At 43.5% G+C, this 26,443-nt stretch overlaps 1 protein-coding gene across 4 annotated transcripts in view; it reads left to right on the top strand.

Moving 5' to 3' along the window:
* znf385d (zinc finger protein 385D) overlaps nucleotides 1-26,443 on the top strand; it is a 72,677-nt gene that overhangs the window by 20,572 nt on the left and 25,662 nt on the right. For all 4 annotated transcript variants that reach the window (XM_058053389.1, XM_058053388.1, XM_058053390.1 and 1 more), the window contains one exon: nucleotides 25,513-25,620. In XM_058053389.1, coding sequence (XP_057909372.1) covers nucleotides 25,513-25,620 — 108 coding nt within the window. The remainder of the gene's footprint in view (nucleotides 1-25,512; nucleotides 25,621-26,443) is intronic.

The following is a 26,443-nucleotide window of genomic DNA, read 5'->3' as shown; positions in this document are numbered from 1 at the left end:
GAGCTGAGGAGGAAAATCAGGGAGGGGAAGGACTGCTACAGGAAAAAGATGGAGGAACAGCTGCAGCAGAACAACGTCAGAGGAGTCTGGAGAGGCCTGAAAACCATCTCTGGCCACAAGGGGCCCGACTCCCAGGCTGCTGGGGACCAGGTAAAGGCTAACGATCTGAATCTATTTTTCAACAGGTTTGATCAACCATCTGCCCATCCCCCGGCCCAGCACCTCCTGCCGAAACTTCTGCCGAAACTCCCCCCATCGACACCTCGAGTGGACAGCCCTACCCCCACCTCCCCCTCCTGCACACAGCCATCCCCCACCACTTCTCACCTAATCAGCTCAACCTCCTCACTAACCTCCCCCCGCACACAGCCCCCCTGCTCCAACCTGACCCTCACAACATCCCAGGTGAGAAACCAGCTCCGGAAGACCAAGGCGAGGAAGGCGGCGGGACCAGACGGCATCAGCTCCAGGCTCCTGAAGTCCTGCGCGGACGAGCTGTGCGGGATTGTTGAGCACATCTTCAACCTGAGCCTGAAGCTGGGGAGGGTGCCACAGCTGTGGAAGACATCCTGCGTGGTTCCTGTCCCCAAGACGCCGCACCCCAAGGACCTCAGCAGCTACAGGCCGGTGGCACTTACATCACACCTGATGAAGACCCTGGAGCGGCTGATCCTTGACCATCTCCGCCCCCTGGTGGGTCCTTCGATGGACCCGCTCCAGTTCGCCTATCAACCTGGCACTGGGGTGGACGACGCTGTCATCTTCCTCCAGCACAGAGCGCTCTCTCACCTGGAGAAACCTGGGAGCACGGTGAGAATCATGTTCTTTGATTTTTCCAGTGCGTTCAACACCATCCAGCCAGCACTTCTGAGGGACAAGCTGGAGAACACAGGGGTGGACCTGCACCTCACATCGTGGATACTGGATTACCTCACCAACCGTCCACAGTATGTGAGGACACGGGACTGTGTGTCCGACACAGTTGTCTGCAGTACGGGGGCTCCGCAGGGAACGGTCCTGGCTCCGTTCCTTTTCACCCTCTACACAGCAGACTTCTCCTACAACACACCAACCTGCCACCTGCAGAAGTTCTCTGACGACTCTGCAATTGTTGGCCTCATCACAGATGGGGACGACTTGGAGTACAGAGGACTGACACAGGACTTTGTGGACTGGTGCCAGCGGAACTGCCTCCAGATCAACACGGGGAAAACCAGAGAGCTGGTGGTGGATTTCCGCAGGCGCATCCACTCTCCTCCAACACCAGTGAACATTCAGGGAATGGACATTGAGATGGTGACATCTTACAAGTACCTGGGTGTTCATCTCAACAATAGACTGGACTGGACTCATCACACGGAAGCACTTTACAGGAAGGGCATGAGCAGACTCTATCTGCTCAGGAGACTGAGGTCTTTTGGAGTGCAAGGGGCACTCCTCAAGACGTTCTATGACTCTGTTGTGGCTTCAGCCATTTTCCAGGGAGTGGTCTGCTGGGGCAGCAGCATTTCGGCTGCGGATAGGAAGAGACTGGATAAGATCATCAGGAAGGCCAGCTCTGCACTGGGTTGCCCTCTTGACCCAGTGGAGGTGGTGGGAGAGAGGAGGATGTTGGCTAAGCTATCATCCATGTTGGAGAACGACTCCCACCCCCTGCAGGACACTTTGACAGCACTTGAGAGCTCCTTCAGCGATAGACTGCTTCACCCCAAGTGTGTGAAGGAGCGATATCGCAGGTCTTTTCTTCCTGCAGCTGTCAGGTTGTACAACCAGCACTGCTCCCAATAGACTTCTACACTGCTATGTACATCTGTGTAATACTTTGCTTTTTACATTCAGTATAGTTACTCCAGACCCCATTCACTGTGCAATATCTGATCAACCTCCATGTGCAATATTAAGGGCTCTAAATGCAATATACTAAGTTCTATGTGAAGTGTTTCCATAATGCCTCATATTAACTCCCTAACAAGATCTCAGTGTATAGACTGGTCATATATCTCATCTCGTCTCATATTATCTACATACTGTATTGTATATAACTCTGGGAAAAACTGTTGATTTTTGTTAATACTTGGGTCGTTTATATTGTTTATTTTTCTATATTGTGTATTTTGTACTGCTTAACTGACTCTGTACTCTTGCTGCTGTGCAATACAAATTTCCCCACTGAGGGACGAATAAAGGCATATCTTAATCTTAATCTTAATCTTCTCTACTTCAATTTTCGGTGTCCTCTTTCTCATTCTCTTTGCTATGATTTTGGGGAAGGAAAAAGTCAATTCATGCACTTTTTTAATAACAGATTTATTGATGAATCGAAAAAATAATCCGGTTATTAAAATAATCATCAGTTGCAGCCCTTGTGTCAGCTTTGAGGAATCTAAAATATAAGACATATTTACAGTTATTTCACATACTAGTACAAAATTCCACATGGTTTTATTCGTAGTTTTTAGAATCTACCATCCATCCATCCATTTTCCATACCGCTTATCCTCAAGAGGGTTGTGGGCCTGCTGGAGCCTATCCCAGATGTCTTTGGGCGAGAGGCGGGGTACACCCTGGACTGGTCGCCAGCCAATCACAGGGCACATATAGACAAACAACCATTCACACTCACATTCATACCTATGGACAATTTGGAGTGGCCAATTAACCTAGCATGTTTTTGGAATGTGGGAGGAAACCGGAGTACCTGGAGGAAACCCACGCATGCACGGGGAGAACATGCTGGCTTCCGGTGTCTGTACAGCACTTCCTGTCGTGTCTATTGTCTCATCAATGTAACACTGACACCTACTGACCAGTGTAGAATACTACATTTCATCACATTCAGTGGGTCTTCTGAATGCCTTATTTGTATTTTACTTCATTTAGCCATTTTAATGCTTGAAAATGCTTCATTTAGGGCAAAAATTTGTCATATTCGTCAAATGTTTTGATGAAGGCCGTATTCAACCACAAAATAGCATGGCTTATTGATGAATATATTTTTGAAAAACTGCTATAAGAGTGAAGCCACAAAATTGTAAGAGCAAATTTGCGAGTTACGACAGTACATCTTTTTGGTCCAAGAAGCAGCAGGAAGAAGCAAAGTTTATCTGATCCGACCTCTTCTCTATGTCTAAATTTATAACTCTTTAATTGTGCAAATTTGAAATGTGGATTTTTGAATCAGTGCACTCCCTCTAGTGTGCTCTCGATTGATTTCCATTTCCAAAGTCATTACGAGGAAATATGAGGCAGGCTGCGCTTGGAATCAGCACAGTCATCAAAACCTTGTGATCGGCTCCAAAACAAAGAAGCAAAATTGATTTAAAAAAATATATACCTATATACAGTACATTATATGTATTATGCATATATATTTTACACCTTGGTATCTTCCTTTTGAAATATGAGGGTGGTTCAATTTCAAAGAAGGTTGGATGTGTTGAGCACAGCTGGAGAATGACGGAGGCGGTGGAAGGAAATGGAGATCAGCCCACAGGGAAGGAAGACGAGAGGTTCAGGAGTTCATCGCTAATTGTGTAACGATACCAAGAACCTTAGTGGCTGATAGGAACTCTCATACATCTTCTTCTTAAGCTTAGCTTCCAATTACCTGCTATTGGTAGATGTGGCAGAACCTCATCTGCATACCCTTGCACGTGCTTTTTATAGTCGAACCTCCAGGTTAGAGATGGGTGAGGTTTTTGACTCATCTGCTGTAATGGGTTTCTACCAGTCTGGTAGAAAATCTGTAGCAGCAACTTGCATATGTTGAAGGGCGCCAGCCTTCTGAAGAAGTACAGATGTAGTATCTGCCCGATCCTGCACAAAGCATCTCTTGTATGTTGCCAGTTCAGTATGTATATCATGCAGATGCACTCCCATGTGTTTGTAGGCATGAACTACCTACACATGGTCACCTTTAATGGTGTGTCCTGTTTCTCCTGAAGTCCTGGTCTTGGTGGTGTTGAAGTGCAGGTGGTTTGAATCGCACCAGTTGATATAAAGTACTGGATTCATTTTATGTACTCATCCTCCTGTCCATTCAGAAGTCAGAGTTAAACTTAAAGTGGGACGTGTACAGAGTAAACAGAACAGGAGACAGCACAGTTCCCCTGGTATAGGGTATTTAAGGTGGCCAATTGCAAGCTGAGTGCAGTCCAGAAGGCAAAAAAAAGGTCTTTGAAGGCCTCACGTTCTTCAACGCAAAAAATTTTTCCATTTGCAATTTGCATGAGAGCATCAAGCATGGGACATTGAACCTTAACAGTCCTGATGTTGCTGGCATGACATGGAGATCCCACCTGAGATGTTCAATGGAACAATGCAACTTCGGGTTGTGCAGGGGCGTCAAACAGCAACAGGATATCTGGAGATGATGCCTTCATGACTGAAGGCCCTCGTCTGTGTGGTAATGACTGGCTTTTTCAACACGACTACGCTGCAGTTCAACATACCCGCCTGACAAAGGACTCTTCCAGAGGAAGGAATAACTCTTTTGGAATTATCCAGCATGTTCCCCTCATCTAAATCCAACTTGGAACATTTGCAGATGGGTGACAATGGGAGGTTACAAAAAAGGACATCAGTTCCAGACAGTGTGAAGTCCTGTGTGAAGCTCCACCTGGAGCAACATTTCCATTTACCATGTGGAAACACTGTGGTATCAAGCATACCAAAGAAATTAGCAAAAATGCGGTAGCTACTCATTACCGAGTTCTTTTTTTCAACATTTTATTTCTTTTTCTGAACAGCCTATTTCACCTTAATGCTTGTGTGCAATAAATTACTTTCTCAAAAATGTTTTTGTCTTGTTCCCATTTTGAAGCTCTACTTAGAACCTCCTTAAATTCTTGCAATTTTTTCAACTGGTCTTTAAAGTTTGATCAGGAATGTGTGCGTCTTCTTTTCCCACGTCTTTCTTTTAGTGGAAGTTTTTTTTTGCAACTAAGAGGCATATTTTCTCACACAATTTGCCCCGGAAATGAAAAGGCAGTGCCGACACACATTAAACACTCCGCCAAGATGATAGCAGCAGTGTTATTATAAAGGATTTAAAGGAAGCGGAGCTTCCCTCTATGCCTGCGCTGGCTTTGCCGTGCCTCCGAGACCCCCGCTGCAACAAAGGTGGGTTTATTTGAGGGCGTGATTGCACAGCGAGCAAAGCTCCGCATTGATAAGGATGCTTCTCAAACTTTATCGCAAGTCTGGATTTTAATCGTGTCTTTGCAAAAACAGAGCAAACAGAGGGAAGACTGGCTGTCATGGAGAGAAATAGAAATAAAATGAAATAAGAAGACATTTTACTTGAACTTGCTTACATGCCTCACAGAAGCAAGAAACTTTGAAATCATCATTGCAAAAAGGATGCAGTCTTTCCTCCATGAAGTCACCACATGCATCCATAGAGTCTTGTATCGGATAGCATTATTACGTGTTTTTAATAGAAAATGTACTGAAAATGTACCCTTTTTAAACATACTTCTTTATAGTCAAATCATATGGAGGTTATGTAAATGATGAGTTAGTACTAGAAATATGTGGAACATTCTGTCACTTGGCCAAAGGCACTGTGAGAGGAGAAATCTGATACTGGAACTGGAAATGTTTTGTCATATGTAGCATAACAAGGTTGTTTTTTTCTTTAGGGTGAGGTAGATGTCATGGGGTGTCGCCGGTCTTTGGTTCAGACTCATGGTTGAGCTGAGGGGAAAAAAAGACAGAGAAAAGAAAGTGAGCCGTGAAGATCTGTCAGGATAAAGTTCCATCTTGCAATGGATGGAGTCATAGAGGAGAGCAGCTCGCATGGAATTGAACCTTTTGGAGTGTAATGAAAGAGAAACTTGAAAAGGGGGCAGCAGCTTTCTGGTTAACACACAAACTTTGTGTGTGTGAAAGTGTGTGTGCGTGCGGCTGAAGGCCTGAAAATAGGATCTGTCTCGCCCGCAGCCGACATTTGTCTTAGAGAAACAATACAAAGTCCATTTCCCCCTGCAGAGTAATCAGGAGTGTGATTTATTGATTGTGCATGCTGACGTGCACGCTGGGAAATTGCTTTGGAGTCCCACGTGCACATGCACGCACACACGAACAGACCTCCATCACAGTCCATTTGGGTGTGGACCCGCCATCACTAAGCGAGTGTTAGCGTTTGTGCTGAATAGTAGATCAGGAGTTTCTCACTCACTTCTGGCTGGTTTCTTATTATGTCATTTATTCAATGACAGTATTTGTCATTTCAACTTTGTTATTTGGGTGATATTTATTCTTTTTCATTGTCACTGACAGAGAGGCAGAGAGGTATTGGTATTGGTTTATTGATGTGATTTGATTTATCAATTTTTCATCTTTACTGAAGACCCTTTTTGGGGCTGCACGGTGGAGAAGTGTTTAGGTACAACTGCACCCTCGGCCATCTGTGGAGTTTGCATGTTCTCTCCCTGCATGCTTGGGTTTTCTCCAGGTACTCCAATTTCCTCCCACATTCCAAAAACATGCTAGGTTAATTGGCGACTCCAAATTGTCCATAGGTATGAATGTGAGTGTGAATGGTTGTTTGTCTATATGTGCCCTGTGATTGGCTGGCGACCAGTCCAGGGTGTACCCCGCCTCTCGCCCAAAGACAGCTGGGATAGGCTCCAGCACTGCCCGTGAGGATCAGCGGTAGAAAATGAATGAATGAAAGACCTTTTTTGGCCAAGATAGCAAGAAGACGAGACAACAACCTTCTACTTTGCGATGACTTCTTTCATTAATTCAGTCGGTTTTTTTTAGGCCCCATGGTGGGTTATTTGCAGTAATACTGGATGTGTGGATGCTTTTTTCGGGGACCCAATTCCACTGAACGTTACAAGGGCAAAGAGATTAATTTGTTGTGCACAATGTTTAGCTCAGGCGATATACAAAACATTTTGGGGAAAATTTTAGTCAAAAACAGAATCATATGAAAAGTGGGACGTACGAAAACCGACGTTTCTCTGTATTCATGCTAGTTTCGGTTTTGGTTATGTTGACAACTGCTGATATTGATGCCAGTCAGCCAGTTTGAGAGGCGTCGACATCCAGGGGGAGTCGGTTTTTATTGTATGGTATTTTTCTCCTAGTGGCAGTGGCATATGTGAAAAATCATACACAGGAAGTATGGTATTATAAGTTTGAAATATGGTAATGTGAGGTTTTCCTTCATGTTATTCTTCCATCTGGGCCTTGCAGCCCTCCCCGTCCTGATCACGTGGCGCTCATGTGACCATTTTGATGGTTTACAAGACTCACATGTTTTCACTGAATCATCACTGGAGCATTCCTGCCTGATTCCCTAATCCCATCCTTGGCTTTACCAGGGCAGAAAATAGATCCGTCATCCGCCTCCTCCTTTTGTTCTTGACATGAACAGAGGATGGCTCGGAGCAGGAAGCGCTGATCAAATGAAAAGAACAAAGCGGTGACTCCACGCCGTTGTTTTCTTCCTCCGAAAACAACCGGTGGAGTCCCTTTCAGTGGCATCTCTCCAGGAAGCTGGCGAGCGCTCATGACAGCAGAGAGCGATCAAAGGTGACATGATGCAGGGGGGGGGGGGCACCGCCACGCTGCCAGCTGTCTTTGCACCTGTTAGCATCTTGCTGTGCGGCTTCTTAAACCCTCCACCGACCACTGAGAGAGGCAGTCTTGATGCGCTCTCCCTTGATGATGCTTCCCATTCCTTCTTCCATAGCTCTGCACGGATGATGAAAAGAGTTTTTTTTTTCCTGGGGGTACTTGGTGGTACTTTTACAGCCAGGTCTAACCCTCCACTAACCCTCCATCACACTAACATCTCTCACAGCTCATTTGGAGAGTTTTTGTCTCATTTATTTAATTTTGACTGAATTTTCGGAAAGCAAGTTTGATATCAAACAATCACCACAAACGCTCATGTCAATCCATGTCTAGTGTTGCCTGAGTGATGGTTGACAAGCGTCAGTCTTTGTCTACTTATTTATCGGTGGTGGAGATGGACAAAAGGATGTTGGCTTTAATGGTCCAAATGGTCATCCTACAACAAAAGATGACTCAAGACCGTGCTCTTTCCATACGTTCATTTTATATGCTGTTTTTATATGCCGTTCATCCCAGCTGTCTTCAGGCGAGAGGTGGGGTACACCCTGGACTGGTTGCCAGCCAATCACAGGGCACATATAGACAAACAACCATTCACACTCACATTCATACCTATGGACAATTTGGAGTCACCAGTTAACCTAGCATGTTTTTGGAATGTGGGAGGAAACCGGAGTACCCGGAGAAAACCCACGCATGCACGGGAGAACATGCAAACTCCTCACAGAGATGTCCAAGGGTGGAATCAAACTCGGGTCTCCAAACTGTGTGGCCTGGGGTTGTGATCCAGGGTTTGAATCTGCTTTCGGGCATCTCTGTTGCCCCTTTTTCCACTGTTATTGGTTCACATTTTTGGAGCTGGTTCTTTTGTGCTTTGCTTTTCCATTGTCATGGCTCCACAATCAGTTTGAATTTCGTGGTCTTTTTTGGTTTAACTCAGGCTCAGGCAAATTACCTCCATTGTTATGATATCGCATTGCAATACAAACAACAAATAGGAAACAATGGATAACGCTATAAAAACATGGAGGAAACCCGCTGTCTCTTGTCCATTTACATTTGTAACGGGGAAGGACGCTACAAGAGGCAAGATGGGTGCAGCGGTGTTTAAATAACAAACCTCAGTAATTAAAGAAAGATTACAGATACCAATAGAATGACTCAGGCAAGAGTTGCAGTGATCGGAGGAGAGTAATGCCTTAATGGCGGAGCTCGACAAAGTTTTATGCTACTGACACCGCCGTGTCAGTTTGCCTTGATGTGTATAATAACACAATGCTGTAGTCATTTTTGTCATGAACCGAAAAACACGCTAACCGAGGCTTATGCTAACTGAGGTTCCACTGTGAATGCATCTTGTCTTCTTATATATTCTCAGGTTAAACCATACCAAAGTATCAGATAATGAGGTTTGCACATTTGGAAGTGAGCCATGAAAGAAGTTCGGGACGGCTCAAAACGCTCGGTTTCAGAGGTCGTTTCAAAACTGTTCTTTTGTGATGTCACAGAGGAGCGGGGTTCCTTATACGATACGCTCTCTGCCCTCCCCAAAGCTCTGTTTTTGTGAACGTAAACGTAAAGCCAGAAGCAGCGTGCTCGCGCCGGGAAAGGTGCATTAATCTTGGACAGGCTGCACATCCACAGAGGTGGAGAGAACCACAGTGCTCACCGATGTCTGGCAAAAAAGGCGCAATGGTCACATTTCCACAACTGATGTTGTGCCAAGATTGTCTGCAGTTAGTAAACACAACGCCCTCAGGTCCGGCCTTTGGGCTTCACGGCACCAACGGTGCAAATCTGGCAATTGTTTCTGGAGACTCTTAATCCGAGTGGCTCGTCTTGGTTGTGACAAGAAAGAAAAACACAAAAATAGGTGACAGGTGAAGTTCATTTGTATATCTAAACATATTTATTTTGCTTCAGCATCTTAAAAATGACATGAGAAACACTGCCACATCTAGAAGACAACAGCAATGTCGTAGATGTTGTGGTTTGGTTTGCGTGTTTGGTAGGCGTGGGACTGAGGCATGAGGAGGAGTTCAGGTCATGAGTGTTGCACCAAGGTGTCAAGAGAGCAGGGATAAAAAAAACCTTTAAGAGCCAATGGAAAGAAAACATACATGCAAAATAGCGCCAATGTTTTCGTGGAGACCAAACAACAGGCACGAGGTTTCTTTAGCAAGAGTGGGATCGTTTGAACTCCAAAAGATTTACAACCTGTGAGGTTTCCAACCAACAACTTTAGGAATCTGTTGCCCAGGCGACTTGGAGATAAAGTCACAACTCTGCTGATAACTGTAATGGCTTCAAGCTGTCCGCTTGTATTTTATCAGCTTGAGGGAGGAGCAACACATTCTCTCTTTTAGTTTGTTCCACTTTTTTGGTTTTGTCTCTTTTCACTTGAAATGTTTCTATCGTACGTTGCTTTGTTCAACCTGCAAACCAGCACTTCACGCTCAATCTAAGTATGTTAGGGTTGCTCATCCAGGCTATAAATATTCATCTCCAGCCCCTAAAGATGGCGTCTACATTCACCCGTGACCCAAACCACAAAAATACATCAGGAGTTGCCACAATGTGAACATTTAACCATGAAAGAGCACAAACTCTTGAGTGCAAACTACGTGAAGCATACATAATCAAATTTGTCTGGGCGTGTTACCAATTTCCCTTTGGGAAATGAATAAAGTCTTATTGCTCCACCTCACCTCAATCTTGTATGTGAAACAGTGGGAACTCTCTCCACTGCACTTACTGTGGTCTGGACGCCATGCATGTGATTATTGGGAGTACAACATCTGTGCTCCTGCATTGTTTCACTGCTCTGCACCGCCCAATCACATTATCTGAAAAGCGAACCCATCCCAGAGGGAGAATTAAGCCCGAGGATAAAGTTGACCGAGGACATCCGAGTGACTGACGGGCTCTTGGACTGAGCTGTCATTTGGAGGCAGCCTGGGGGTCCCTTGGCCTTCACTCGCTGCCGTCGTGCTTGTCCACTTCCTGGTCGTCTATAAATCATTCATGCTACTCCGCTCTTAGAAAGAGATGCCCCGCAGTTGAAAGAAACAAGGCCGACGGTCAAATCTCAATGACGTGCAACAACTCGCCTCTGAAATGCAGCTGATTATGAAGCGGCATCAAGCTAATGCACAGGCACAGCGCGCTGGCACGTCAGATCCTGTCTTCATCAAAGCAAGTTTAGAAAGACAAAAAAGGCATCTAGGCATTGTTTTATTTTTATTACCTCAAGTTTTTTTTTACTCTGCAATAATTGGCCAGCATTTGAGTCACTGTTTTTACTGTGATTGGGCGTAGTTGCCAGTCAGAATGTCACTCTATATATATGGAACCTGCCCGTTCGAGAGCGCTAGCCATCGAGTTAGAAGGCTGGACTCAACTTGATGCAGGGCTCTACATTAAAAACAAAAATGACTTGCCCATGGGGAATCCTTAAGGTGAGAACTACTTGCCCAAACTTGCCCCATGTAAAATGAAAAGACTGCCATAATGATATCATCTCATTTTTGTGGCATCACATGAGAATCTCAAATAAAGATGAAATGATTATCATTTCTTGTGGTTGTTTTCCTCCATAGATCATGACGTTGCATGGAAATCTGGATTGTCAAGAGACTTCTAGGCACTTTGCCTTGATAAATAAAAGTGCATTCATGATTGAATAAACATTGTGCTTAAAAAAAAATAGTGGAGATGTATGTTAACATGGCATGCCATACTAACTTACACATGGTAGTCGTAGAAAGCAGTGATATTTATAAGTTGTGCACCACAATGAAACATTATTGAATAGGCACATTTGTGTACTAGTAAAGTGTTTTTAATCCAGAAAAAAATGCTCAATGGTCAAACAATAATTTGTGAAGCAAAGGTGAGAAAAATACACAGAGAAATGGAACCTCTAGATTTTGTAGCTTGTGTTTGTATTGGATCTAATGGGTGGTGTTTCATTGTGACCACTTCAAATTGTCACAGCAATGTGATTCACTCACCTGTGCCATCATTTGATTTGCTGCCGCTAATAAAATACTTGTTTAGGAGGCACTGGTTCATCACTTTTTGCTGTTGAAGTATTAGACCATGTTGGCAGGGACGCCATGATAGATGTTTTCCTAGTCAAACCATTGCTGATTGGTTGATCGCCAACAAGAACGGGTGTGGGTAAAACACGGACTGTGGACTATGGACCGCGGTCTAAATAAACGATTCTGATTGGTCCATTTCAAGATTTGCAAGGATTGGTTTGCAAATTACCACCGGAATTATGCAGTCCGTGTTTTACCAACACCCAATAAGAACCGCTTTTAAAAAAACTCTTGGCAGTATGGCATGCCAAAGTGCACTTGCCCGACGGGAATATCACTGATTGGATTTACTTGCCCCAATTTGGTTTTAACTTGCGCCGGGCCAGCGGTACATCGTTATTGTCGAGCCCTGTTGATGTCTAGCATGGCTCTTAATGTGTCAGAGTTTCCAACATACTGTACATGCTGTACCAGTAAATATGTAAATATGATACATATTTATTTTTAGAACTTGTTTTGAACTTCCAATGTAGGCCATGTCCACCCGAAAATAGATATTTTCAAAAACACACATTCCCCCCCCAATTCAGTGTACCACACCAGCGGCATTCATGTGCTGTGCAATCAGTCTAGGAGTTTTTCAAACAGGAGTAAATTACAAGCAAGGACTGGAGAGAGCGATTAGCAGTCAGCGAAGGTTTAGCAAAGTCTGATTGATCTCTGAATAGCAACCTTGATCTGCTTCCTTTTATGACTTTGGTCATAGGTGGTGCAATGGCCATAACTGTTGTAGTAGTAGTCGGGATATTAGGAATCAGCCAGCTACTTGCTCTTTAAAATGGTGGCATACCTAGAAACTATGTGTGTGCACATCTATTTCAAGTGAAAGGTCTTCCGAGTTTGGTGTTTCTGTGTCTGTGTTAGACAGCATGTTGTCATACTTTGTCTAAAGTTCTTAAAAGTTGTCTTGCATATTTAGTCCAGTCAGAAACCAAACAAAAGTGGTTGAATGCCTCTGTCATCCACAGCTATGTGTTAGTAGTCATCTAATAATTCATCACTAATATAATTAATTACTATATTCCAGCATTACAATCACCGATATTGAAATGTTATTATGCACTGGTACCAATATCAGCCATCTGGATGTGGCTACAGCCGCCATTGTTCACTAATGCTACACAGGAAGCTAAATAGCTAGTCAATAAGAGTTGTGGTTGTTCACTGTTAGGAAAACACTTCCTCCTTGTGTTTTGCTAAAGAAGTGAAATAAAAGCCAAATTTGTTTACATATTTGAGGATATTAAAAAAAAGTAACACAATAATTACTTCCACTGATAACTAATTACATATGTGAAGGAGTTATTTCATTACTAATTCAATTGCTTTGTTGAAAGCGACAAACACTAAAACACAAACAGTAGAACCGGGGGGGTTCTACTGTTTTATGGGGCATAAAAAAAATGGGGCATAAAAATCTACTGCCACATTGCGCTTCAAATTTTCCAGTTTTTCAAAATGTATCAATAAATCATCATTTTTTTTTATAATTAGTGTAAAAATATGCATATTTAAGCAAATGTTATGTATATTTGTATGTATATGTATATATATGTATATATTTATACTAAAGTTAATTAAACTAAACTCACTTTAGAAACCATTGGAATGATTCAAAAGATCAGATTTTACAGTAATATAAAAATAGCATTAGAAATTCTATTGCTGAGGTAGACCTATTAGGATTCTTGTTTTGTCTTTGTTGTGTTGTTAACAATCGATATTGTATCAACGTTAGACGTCTGCCTTTCCCTGGCAAGCGTCGTCTTTGAAAAAGCACAATATGCTCACCTTCATTGGACGTAGAAGCCAGGAAGCGTCTTTGAGGGACACAGTGCACGTTTCCTTGTTAACATTCATCATTTGCATGTGGCTCGTGCTTTGTTTCTCGTCCGAGGACATCGATTTTTGGAAATCCAATAGCCGTCCACACAGCTCTTCTCTCATTACAGTGCTAGCAGCCTTGTTTGAGATTCATGATGGAATATTATGGGAAGATAAATCGTTTAATCTTAGTTTTCATTGAACGCTGTCACGGCGAGACACCTCCTATTCCGCGCCCTCCCCCTCTCGAGCCGCATGGTGGCATGATGGATTAGAAATTAGCTTATAAGGGAATTTTTGCAAAAACACAATCGAACTCCATCCACTGGCATTTCGGTGGTCCAACAGATGAGGATTTATAAAGGAGATGACGTTGCCTTGTCTGACGTTGCACTTCTACACTCAGAGGCAAACACTTGAGTAAACTCCGTGTCAAGGTACATTTTCTTAAAGCTGCGCTTGCACTTTTTCATCAGAGGTGGGAGGGCAGGAAGACCACGCTTTCATGTCCCGAGTGTACAAACCACATGTATTGGCGACGTACACATACTAGTTCCTGCTTATGAAAGAAGAAGAAATAAGAAGTGGTTTTTCAAGACCTGACTCAAATAAACCCTTAGACTGATGGCGAGGAGCTCATTGGCCATGTAAAACAGTGAAAAAGCCAAGTGGCTAATTAGAAAGTGAAAAGCCAAGAGAGGATTAGCTAATTGGAAAAGTGAAATGGGCTAATTAGAAAGTGAAAAGCCCGAGTTAATTGAATAATTAGAAAGTGAAAAGCCAAGAGCAGATTGGTTACCGTAAAACGGGGTTATAAGGGACGACGGGGTAATAAGGGACAATTTTCGGGGTAATAAGGGACAATTTTCGGGATAATAAGGGATAATTTTCGGGAAAATGTTTTAAATGTAATTCTGCCTTTTCATGTTAAAGACAAAGCTGCTTTGTGCTGTTTTTTTTTTTTAAAAGAAGCATATATTCTTGAACAAATCTTTCAAAAAACATTTTCCCGAAAATTGTCTCGTATTACCCCGCCGTACCTTACAACCCCGTTTTACGGTACTTGTGATGAATTAGAAAGTGAAATGCCAGGAGTCAAATGGGTAGTGGAGAAAGTGAAAAGCCAGGAGCTAATTGGCTATTTAGAAACGTGAAAAGCCAGGAGTCGATTGACAAACTAGAAAAGTAAAAAGCCAGGGGTTGATTGACTAATTCGAAAGTGAAAAGCCAGGAGCACATTGGCTAATTAGAAAAGTGAAAAGCAAGAATTCGATAGTGGCTCGCTGTAGCGCTGAATTAATGTTGGCTCGGCATGTTGCCATCTTGCTATTATTCGGCGCCACAGTGAGCCACTACGTGCCAATCACATAATCTGGCGCGAGCCCAGCAACTTGGCACGTGCCATTACATTCCAGTGGATTCCAATAGGCGGATTGTTTGGGACATTTGGTTCCACTTGGTGGACACTTGCATCAAGCAAACGGTGCGACAAAGATTTTAAACATTTTGAAATTTTCTTGCCGCCAAATTAAATTTTTGCCGTTATGGGCCACCACGAGCCAGTTGGGAGGCAGTTTGAGCCACTGCACGCCACTAGGCACTTTATTGGCGACACTAGGCGCCACAGCAAATTGCATTGCCGCGAACTGGCACCAACTGGCGCCGGCCTTAGACATGTTTTTCCTTTTTCTGAATGCTGGTCTTGTTAGTTTTTGCACCTTGTGTCCGTTGCGCATTCAATATTGATAAAAGCCACAGCATCCATAAGTAGGACAAAGCTATTTCAGGAACAGTCCTGAGGTGCTCTGGTATCTCACTTCTAATAAATTACACCTCTCAGCAGCACCCATAGGCCCCGTGGGGCCGCCAGTCACGTGCATGCCGCCCCGCGGTGAACTCTTCCTGGTAAACATGCTTGTGAGCGGGTCACACAGGCCAGGGTGATATACACACTGGAGAAAGAATCCAAATAAATCTTTAATCACAGCAATGACAGCATGATGACTGCGTGACAGCCCAGAGCCAACAGAAGTCCACTGTGGCACTTTTGCGGCAGGACCAGGTGTGACTGGAGCTAGCGGTGCTGCGCTTCTCTCTTTCATTTGGCCTGGAGAGGAGATGACCGGCCAAGCGGCCAAATGGCCTGGAGTGGGGGGGTTCAATATATCATCCTGATGGAACATGCTGCTGGGAGAGGGTCAGTGGGGAAGAGCAGAAAGAACATTGGTACCTGCTGGAAAACAAGGATGCAGAATGGAATATAAGGACAGGAATTGAACGGGGCAACACTTCAATTCAAACGATTCAGCATCTATTTTCACTACCTTCACTCATCATTTTATCATCACAAGTAGCTTTACTTTGACAAGACACACAACCTGCAACACTCCATCATTCAGCTCTATTGAAGCCACAGACACTTACTGCAGTCATAACGTCTCATCAGCGTTCTTATGTTCTTATGTTGTTTTTTTCTACTACTAAAGCCTTTCAGGATAGGTTTATTTGTTGGACCTGTTCTCGTTCTTGTGAAAGCAAGCGTTTTGCCCTTTCATACCTGCTGAGTCGTTGTCATGTTCATCATTGAGCTGTAATTATCCATCAGCGAATGGATCCTTTTCATTTTGTCTGTGTCATACCTGGAAGACCTAACCCCTCAGATCTGACTTGCTAATCCAGTGACAGCGGCTCATGATGGACTAAGCACGCGGGTCAGGCACCGAAGGTAATTAGCAGACACCTAACAGCGAGGATTACTTGTGACAGGCAATTCATCCCGCTTTGGCCAATAGAAAGCCAGGCCGGCGGCGCTGAGCAAAGCTCTCGGACCGCACCGCACCTACTCCTCCACTGCATGGATAGGTATATGAATTTATTTTGTTAATTATTATACTTGTAATGAATGGTAGCAAAGACAGGCGTGTGTCCAAAAAGAGCTTAAGTACGTCTTTTGATCACAGACACATCTGACTTACTGTATTACTGTATGTGGGGTGTGAGACCACAAACAATGATAATACTAATTCATTATCCTGGCGGTTATTTGCTTTTGTAGACTGCAGGTGATCGTCAAGAAGCGTTAATGGGAGCATTTATGACAAGTCATCATTTCGGGACTCAGAAAGCTGGAAGCTTAAAGAAAAGTTGGGGAACAAACACTTTAACCAAATGTAAATCACCAATATTTCAGAACAAAAAAAAATAAAATTTGCATTTCTGAACACATGTGGGGCGGCACCGTGTTCTAGTGGTTAGCGCGCAGACCTCACAGCTAGGAGACCTGGGTTCAATTCCACCCTCGGCCATCTCTGTGTGGAGTTTGCATGTTCTCCCCGTGCATGCGTGGGTACTCCGGTTTCCTCCCACATTCCAAAAACATGCTAGGTTAATTGGTGACTCCAAATTGTCCATATGTATGAATGTGAGTGTGAATGGTTTTTTGTCTATATGTGCCCTGTGATTGGCTGGCTACCAGTCCAGGGTATACCCCGCCTCCCAGCTGGGATAGACTCCAGCACCCCCCGCGACCCTCGTGAGGAAAAAGCGGTAGAAAATGAATGAATGAATGAATGAACACACGTGAGCAAAAAAAATTTTTTAATTAACATTTCAGAAAACACATGAACAGAAAGTCAACGTTTCTGAAAAAACAACAAAAATGCAAAACAAATGAACAATTTAGGAAACATTAAAAAAAACAAAACCTGAAATACATGTATATTTCATAAAAACACAAACTTAATTTCACACGAACAGAAAGTGAAACAAATTGACATTCATGTTAACAAAAGTCAATTGATTATTTCAAAAAACACATTAACAAAAAGTGAAAGACATTCACATTTGATAAAACACATTGACATTTAAAGAGAGACGAAAAATGACAATCACCAACCAGAAAGGAAATATACCAAAGGCCAGATTGACAAAAAATAGAGGTCAATAACAGCTCAAATAGTTGGTTTTAGGCCGCACTGTAGGCGAGTGGTTGGCATGTTGAATGTTGGCCACACAGTCAGGACATCGGAAAGACCGGAGTTCGAATGTTCGCAAGTTTGCATGTTCTCCGAGTGCGTGTCTGGGTTTTATCCTCCCAAGTTCCAAAAACATGCAAGTTAACTGGTGCCTCGTATGAATGGTTGTTTGTCTATATGTGCCCTGTAATTGGCTGGCGACCAGTGCAGGGTGTACTCCGCCTCTCACCTGAAGACAGCTGGGATAGGCTCCAGCATGATGAGGATATGCGGTATAGAAAATGATGCACGGAGGCAATAAAACAATTTGAAATGAAAGTAATTTGCAGGCTTCAAGGGTTCAATTTGATTAGCAACATATAAAAACAAACTTGAATTCTAATAAAGAGCAAAATGGGGCGACAAAGAAAATCTTGTTATATAGAAAAACAGTTGAGAGCTTATATTGATGAAGTATCATCAATACGTATTTGAATGTTTGCTGTATTAGAATGAAATCGGCGCTGCCAAACACTCAAATGATGAAAGTCAATAGCAATAAAGCAAACAGCAGAAATGAAAGATTGGTGGTCAATGTTCAGTTGTTTTAGGCCCAGTAAGACATATCGATTCCTCAGACACGCGAATTGAACAAAATGTCAAGTAATTGATTCCCTGGCTTTTTGCTGGGTGTTTTAAAGGTGGCTTTTTTTTTGTATCGTCACGCGCTGTGCCTCAGCTGGTGCCTCCTTCGCAAAGATCACTGTTTGTTTTTGTCCTTCCCATCAGTTGTCTCCTGTAAAAGTCAGACGGTGTCGTCGGCTCGTGGCGGCTCATCACTGTCTCCTCCTGTCACGTATCCCGCGGCATCGGGTGAGCGTCGGACCTTCAGACGGACAGGCCTTCTGTGGGCTGTCGCATGACATCCGCTAAATGAGGCCGCTTAGCTCCATCGCTGTCAGCATGCTGCCATGGTCTCCCCTGATGGCCGCATGTCTGCGAGAATCAGACGCGCCAAAGGAGATGACCTCGGGCGGCGGTGAGGAGAGATTTGATTTAGATTATAAGATGGAAGGAAAAAAGTATCCAAATATTTCCTTCTACCTGCAGGCATACGCCAGACAACCCTGACATCCAATACAAGAGATCCAAGAGCTGTCTCAAAACATCTGCACGTAATAAGATAAATAGAACGCCATTCAGGCGACTCCAAACCTCCCACAAGGTGGGGGAAAAAAAAACGTATGAACGTGAACATGTATATTTTTAATTTTACACCACTTTCCTTCTGTTCAGTTCTAGAACTGTCTACCAATATGGCATACAATATTTGCATCATATTTGAAGTCTTGGCTGAGTAACATTTTAGATTAAACCAGGGCTGTTGAAACATGTTTCCATGACGGCCAATGAACAATTGTGGGGGGGGGGGGCACATTCATGCATTAGTACATTAAAGATTCTCAAACCAATGCGTTGTGTAGGTCAGTATAGTGAATCCCTGCAAAGATGCTTACTTTTAGTCAAAAATATATTATTAGAATTATTAATTATAATTAATTATATAATATTATTAATTAATACGTTTTCCATTTCAAATTTGAATATTAAAATGTTTTAATCCAATTTTGTTATAAAATAAGTAAGACCCTCGAACAATGCACAACAATGAGCCAATTCAAGAAACAATACAAGCAGTTGATGTTTGCTAAATACAAGAATGAAGAGTCTTGAACCAGTCATGATGTGCTATATATATCACTATATTGACACTTACTATGGTACACATTATGTCATTGGATGCTCATATCCCCTCTTACCAAAGTACGAGGTGCATTATTAAAAAAATAAATAAATAAATAAATAAATAAACTTAAACTGTATTATGGAAAGCAGGAAGTGAACAAATGTAACTGATTATGTGATGCACTCAATTGTAATCTGATGCATGTTCAAATTAAATAAAACCATTACTATTAGCAATTATTTAAACATTTATTTTTTAATGAATTATTGGATTAAATGATGAATCATAAATAAAAAATATTTAGTAAATTTTTAAAAAGTAATTTTGTTTTTTTTAGAAGGGGGTTTGGGGGGTAAATCCAAAAATACAGTAGGTCATCAGAAATCAGATAACATTTCCCCTAAATTTCCTAAATTCGTGATAGTAAAGCATCAATTGTATTGCTTATCTCACTTATTTTTCAATATAATTTGCCAAGGGCCACTAAAAAATACTCATCAGAGAATAAAACCTTTTAGACACCCAGGACTTACACTAATCAAAATAATCTGGCAAAAATCCAATTATTGTTTTGTCAAATATTCTTACTTTGGGAAATTATTATTTCTTCACCTACACAGCAATTGGGTGCATTTTCACTTCTTGTGTGTCCTCAAGAAGAACCTTTGCCCTCTGGCCTCCCTGGACGACATATCCAGATTCTTCTGCAGCAATAAAATCAACCATGACTAGGACCCCACCCACCACCTGTTTGACCTGCTGCCCTCTGCAAGACGCTTCAGGTCAACTAAGCCCCAGACAAGCAGACTAACAAACAGTTCCATCCCTTGGGCCAAAAGGACCGCAAACACACCCTTAAATTCCTTCAGTGTGTTTGTTTATTTTTAACAAATGGTCTGATCCTAACTTCAGAAAAAAACTGTATAAAATACTCTAGTTTTGTACTATTATTGTCATATTTGAAATGGCATACAGTAAGTATGCCCCCATTGTGTTTTCCAGTCCTTACCAAAAATATTCTTCTTAGTGTATTGACACATATTAAATCAGTGTCAGTAGCATTTTCACACATTCTGACTGCTGGGGATAAAAGAAGGTTCCAAGGAAGCCCAAAGCCATGACTCTAGTCCTAATGCTTCAATGACAGCTTCACATTTACTTTAGGAATTACTTTTAGGCGTTTTAGCCAGAAAAACCCAAAATGCTTGGAGGCTGAAATATTTTTAATGATGTCCTCTTAACTGCGTGTATTTTTATATAGTACAACCCTCTCTGCAATTTTCTCGTGTCAGACGGTGCGATCAATAACTATTCTAGTCTATTCATAATAATATCCAATCTAAGGCTTTTCTAGAAAAACAGGACCATCTTCCCTCAGGCTGAAGATACAGATCAATTAAGTTCAGGAGGGCCTGTCTTGGAAAAAGCCATAGCCGCCCTGAATAGCGGGCCCCGCTGATCTGACCTGCTACTGTACTGTCACTGTTGCCGTTATTTGTCATGCTGATTGTATGTCATTACTGTTACGGTACAGGATATGCTTTGTTGTCTTTGTACTATTGTCCATGTAAGGTACGGTCATTGACTATGAATTCCCCTCAATACATCTAATCTAATCTCATCTTCAGGATCGGTTGGGTCAGTACTCCATTTGGGCCCAATGCATAATTGCCGTAACTGCATAATTGAGGTATCACCACCTCAACTGTGGTGAGACCAGCCATGTTGTTTGGTCTAGAGACAGTGCCACTGAGGACAAGACAGGAAGCAGAACTGGAGGTAGCAGAGATGAGGATGCTCAGGTTCACATTGGGAGTGACCAGGATGGATAGGATCAGGAAGGAGTACATCAGAGGGACATTACATGTTAGAGGCCTTGGAGATAAAGTCAGAGAGGCCAGACTGAGATGGTTGGGACATGTCCAGAGGAGAGATAGTGAATGTATTGGTAGAAGGATGCTGCGTTTAGAGCTGCCAGGTAGGAGGCGTAGAGGAAGATCAAAGATGAGGTTTATGGATGTAGTGAAGGAGGACATGAGGGTAGTTGGTGTGAGAGAGACAGATGCAGATGGAGGAGATTGATTTGCTGTGGCGACCCCTGAAGGGAAAAGCCCAAAGAGAAAGAAGAAGAAGCATAATTGCCGTTACCAAATTCATTCATTCATACATTTTCTACCGCTTATCCTCATGAGGGTCTCGGGGGTGCTGGAGCCTATCCCAGCTGTCTTCGGGTTGGAGGAGGGGCACGCCATGGACTCACAGGGCACATATAGACAAACAACCATGCACACTCACATTCATACCTATGGACAATTTGGAGTCACCAATTAACCTAGCATGTTTTTGGAATGTGGGAGGAAACCGGAGTACCCGGAGAAAACCCACGCATGCACGGGGAGAACATGCAAACTCCACACAGAGATGGCTGAGGGTGGAATCGCACTCTTGTCTCCTAGCTGTGTGGCGTGCATGCTAACCACTTTCCACTGTTACCAAATGTAAAAAAACAATAGCAGTCAAGCAAAGTCAATTGACATTATAAAGATTACGTTTTCATTTCATTGTGCAAAATGAAGTGGGTTCCTTTGTTTTATGAAAAGTGCGTATGTAATGTTTTGCACTATCATGCTTGCGAAGACGGGGGTTCATGTTCCAAAGTGAGTCTTTGTTTGGGTACTTCATTACACGGAATGATACTTGGGAAAACAAACCATTTTTTTCGTCTGTACAAAAACTGAGACATATTCATTCATTCATTCATTTTCTACCGCTTTTCCACACGAGGGTTGCGGGGGTGCTGGAGCCTATCCTAGCTGTCTTCGGGCGAGAGGCGGGGTGCACCCTGGACTAGTCACCGGCCAATCACAGGGCACATATAGACAAACAACCATTCACACTCACATTCATACCTATGGACAATTTGGAGTCACCAATTAACCTAGCATGTTTTTGGAATGTGGGAGGAAACCGGAGTACCCGGAGAAAACCCACGCATGCACGGGGAGAACATGCAAACTCCACACAGAGATGGCCGAGGGTGGAATTGAACCCTGGTCTCCTAGCTGTGAGGTCTGCGCGCTAACCACTAGATCGCCGTGCCGCCCGAAAATAAATCATTTAAGGCATAAATGGAGGAATGTCCATGTGTTTTTAGGCTACTCCCTGGTTTATGTAGGACAGTGCTTTTCATAAATGGGGCAGGCCACCCTGGGGGGAGTCTGTTGAGGTGTCAGGGAGGGCGTAAGATCCGGGGGGAACTATATAATAAAATTTATTGAAGGTTGGCAGGTTCGATGTGTTTATTCATGCTGGTGCCAGCAACTCATACAGTGGTTTGTACAGATTACAGCTTTTCAGTAATATTTCAAATCGGGGGGGCGTGAAAAAAATATTGGGGAGTGACAGAAAATAATTGAGAACCACGATAGGATGTTGTTTCCCTTGACACAATTCTGCAAAAACAAGTTCTTGTATGTGATTGCAGCTTCTTAGTGTTCCTCCCGCCTGGGGCTGCTTCAAGTCAGGCAGCTCATCGGGTGATTGACAGGTTTGAGCGCCACAGAGCGAGGAGAGAGGCTCCCTTTATCCCCCCCCCCCCCCACCCCCCGTGCGATAGGAGTGCTGTACAATCACACAGGAAGTGATTAGGCAGATTAGACTGAGTGATGTTGCAGAAAAGCGAGCATGGGATGCTTTGTGACGCGTGCGGGGGTTCAGACGTGATTATGCGAGTACAGCGCTTCATTTGTCCCAGCAGTGGCGGCGGCAGTTTTGTCGCCTGCAGGCGTGTCCCGCGTGCAGCTCAGTGGGTGGCTGATGGCAACCAAAACACTTTCCCCACTCTGCAGATGAGCCCTGAACACACCATGAAGGAATGAAATGGTACATGACTGAATTTAGAGGGAAGCGGCACGGCGGTCGAGTGGTTAGCGTGCAGACCTCACAGCTAGGAGACCAGGGTTCAATTCCACCCTTCACCCTCGGCCATCTCTGTGTGGAGTTTGCATGTTCTCCCCGTGCATGCGTGGGTTTTCTCCGGGTACTCCGGTTTCCTCCCACATTCCAAAAACATGCTAGGTTAATTGGCGACTCCAAATTGTCCATAGGTATGAATGTGAGTGTGAATGGTTGTTTGTCTATATGTGCCCTGTGATTGGCTGGTGACCAGTCCAGGGTGTACCCCGCCTCTCGCCCGAAGACAGCTGGGATAGGCTCCAGCACCCCCTGCGACCCTCGTGAGGAAAAGCGGCAGAAAATGAATGAATGAAAAAATTTAGATGTAGGTGTAGGTTGAAATCCTTCACTGCATTGTGGGTAAATTAGCAACTCAATCCAGCCAAAAATAATAAATCCTCTGTTCAATCCTCTAATGACGGATGTTTCCATGAGTCGGTCCTGATGCTGCTGCCGTGTCTTCGGGCCACATGTAAGCACGCTTGAGAGAATGTTTAAAAAAAAAAAACATTTGGAGGCCAGAGCGTGCTTCTAACAACAGGTCATCCCTTCTGTCATGGCCCAGATGTTTTTAACTGGCGCTACCTTTCCACAGTGCGAGCTCTGGTCTCCCCGCATGCTGAGCTACGTCTGGTTCCGTGCCGCCAACACGCCCCGCCAACTCCATGTGTCACACACCTCCACAACTGCTCCCTTTTCAAAGTTTTGGGTGAGAGCTGCAGTTGCGTAACGCCAAAAACCCGTCTTGCTGAATAGAGAGATTTTTCATGCAGTTCACTGGTATTCGCTGTACGGAGACGCAGAACTCCAATCATTTTAAGGCGCTTTTTAGATGTGGGCGCAGATGGATGGCTTAATAGACTGACTGACAGGGTGGAGTGGAGTTCCTCAAGGCTTTGTACTCACGCCCCAGCTGTTCAGCATACATTTCTTTCAAAATGGAATGATGGACATAGCTAGATGGCTAACTATGCTGTATATGCGTTAAATATCCTCCTCTGCTGGTACATAAACAGCAGCTGTCGAAACCATTTGACATCTTGTCTCTTTCCCCAACATGAATATGAACGTGTCCGCCCAGTCAAACCTAATTTCATCGTTTCATCTGTCTGTGGGAACTCTTTCCGACTGCACCTGGACATCATTCGGAATTCATCACGGATGGATATAGGTATGAAACTCGATCAGACATCGCCAGGGAATTCTGAAAGTCTGCAATCAGGCCCGTTAAAGCAGTTACTTGGATCACACTAACAGGTTGCAACCAGCATGCAACCAGCATGCTGTTCACGGAGTTAGCTTGTTTGCATTATCTTGTCATGTGGAAGACACCGAGAGGCTGTCCACATGGAAATTATTTCAGGTCAAGATGGCAAAGTATTTTATCGCGTATGCACAGTAACAACCTTTTTTGCGGCCTTCACTTAAAAATATATGAATGAATAAACGTTACTGTTTTGTGGTTGAATACAGCATATTGTTAGTCTAAGAATATTCAGATTTAAAAAAAAAGCCCCTCTTTAAACTAAATTAAGCATTTTAAAGCACAAAATAGCTAAAAGAGCTAAAATAAAAGGCATTCAGAAGATGCATTCCTAGACGTTGTGATGATATGTAGTATTTTACACTGGTCACTAGGTGTCAGTAATGTTACTGTCATGTTGGGTGATTATACACAAGCCATCTCACTTACATATGTCTTAAATGTGTTATTATGTTTACTATACTGGCTTTAATGTTGACTGTAGGGGTGTTATATAATGTCTAGAGAGCTCTCATGTTAAAAACTATACTTAGACATTCTGACACATGTTTTCTGTGCTCTAAGTCTGAAAATATTTCATTTACAAACAAGGAATCCTCTGCACTAATCTGCCATAAACAAGGGATTACTGTAATGGAACACATCTGGTCCACTCCTGCACAAAACCAGGTACTCCAACCAGGTTCCACCGAAAGCGAGTTCAGCGTGCTAGCCATCGAGCCACAAGCCCCAGCTGTCAACTCGATGTCCAGCGCAACTCCGAAGGCATCTGGCAGTGATGTTTACCAACATATTTTCACACAGCTGCACCAGATGGTATCCGTTACATAAATAGGTCTAGGGTTCTTGTTTGTCAGCACATTGTCCACACTGTGGTTTGTTCTGTCCTTCTGCATCTCTGCCAGTCTGTGGTCTCCTGGACTATGACCAGTGTGTATTTTGGGTATTTGGGTCCAACCACAAAGCACTTGTCGATGCGCAACCTGTTATATCTCATCGCACTGTGAAGTCTGATTCACAGAGATCTTCAATTAACCTCCATCCACTATTGTGTCTCCCCTGCTTGTCCTCCAGATGGACCCGGTCCAGAAGGCCGTCCTGCATCACACCCTTGGCCTCCCACCCGCTGCCAAGCGCAAGCACGTCTCCTGCAGTGTCTGCCAGCTGAGATTTAACTCGCAGGTTAGCAATATGACACATAAACTGACATACCAACATAATCCCCCCCCTTCCAAATAAAATTATTATTTGGATATTTTCAAGGGGTCGTATTCTGCTAATTTCATTCATTCATTCATTCATTTTCTACCGCTTTTCCTCACGAGGGTCGCTGGGGTGCTGGAGCCTATCCCAGCTGTCTTTGGGCGAGAGGCGGGGTACACCCTGGACTGGTGGCCAGCCAATCACAGGGCACATATAGACAAACAACCATTCACACTCACATTCATACCTATGGACAATTTGGAGTCGCCAATTAACCTAGCATGTTTTTGGAATGTGGGAGGAAACCGGAGTACCCGGAGAAAACCCACGCATGCACGGGGAGAACATGCAAACTCCATACAGAGATGAGGGTGAAATTGAACCCTGGTCTCCTAGCTGTGAGGTCTGCGCGCTAACCACTCGACCGCCGTGCCGCCCCCTGCTAATTTCAGAGACTTTTAAAAATAGTTGGTCAAGTACAATCCACAGAACCACTGGGTTTGTGAGAGACCATCAGTCCACATGTGCAAACACACTTTAGCCAGAACATTCTTTGTTACTCATAAAAACTGTGTGTGTGTGTGTGTGCGCGCGTGTGTGTGTGTCAGTGTGTGTGTTTGTGGCTGCTGATGTTGATCAATAAAACATTTGAATAGAATTAGTTGTACATTCGGGCTATACATTTTAAATCAGGCCATATCAATTGCACAAGAAAGTGATGTGTCAGCACAAATGTTCAACGCATGCAAGTCTTTGTGTTGAATATTTATTCTCCATTATTATTTTTTAAACAGCTAACCCA

Source organism: Doryrhamphus excisus, chromosome 17 (genome assembly GCF_030265055.1).
Source record: "Doryrhamphus excisus isolate RoL2022-K1 chromosome 17, RoL_Dexc_1.0, whole genome shotgun sequence".
In the NCBI taxonomy this organism is placed as follows: Eukaryota; Metazoa; Chordata; class Actinopteri; order Syngnathiformes; family Syngnathidae; genus Doryrhamphus; species Doryrhamphus excisus.
This window is presented reverse-complemented; position numbering and strand designations above follow the sequence as displayed.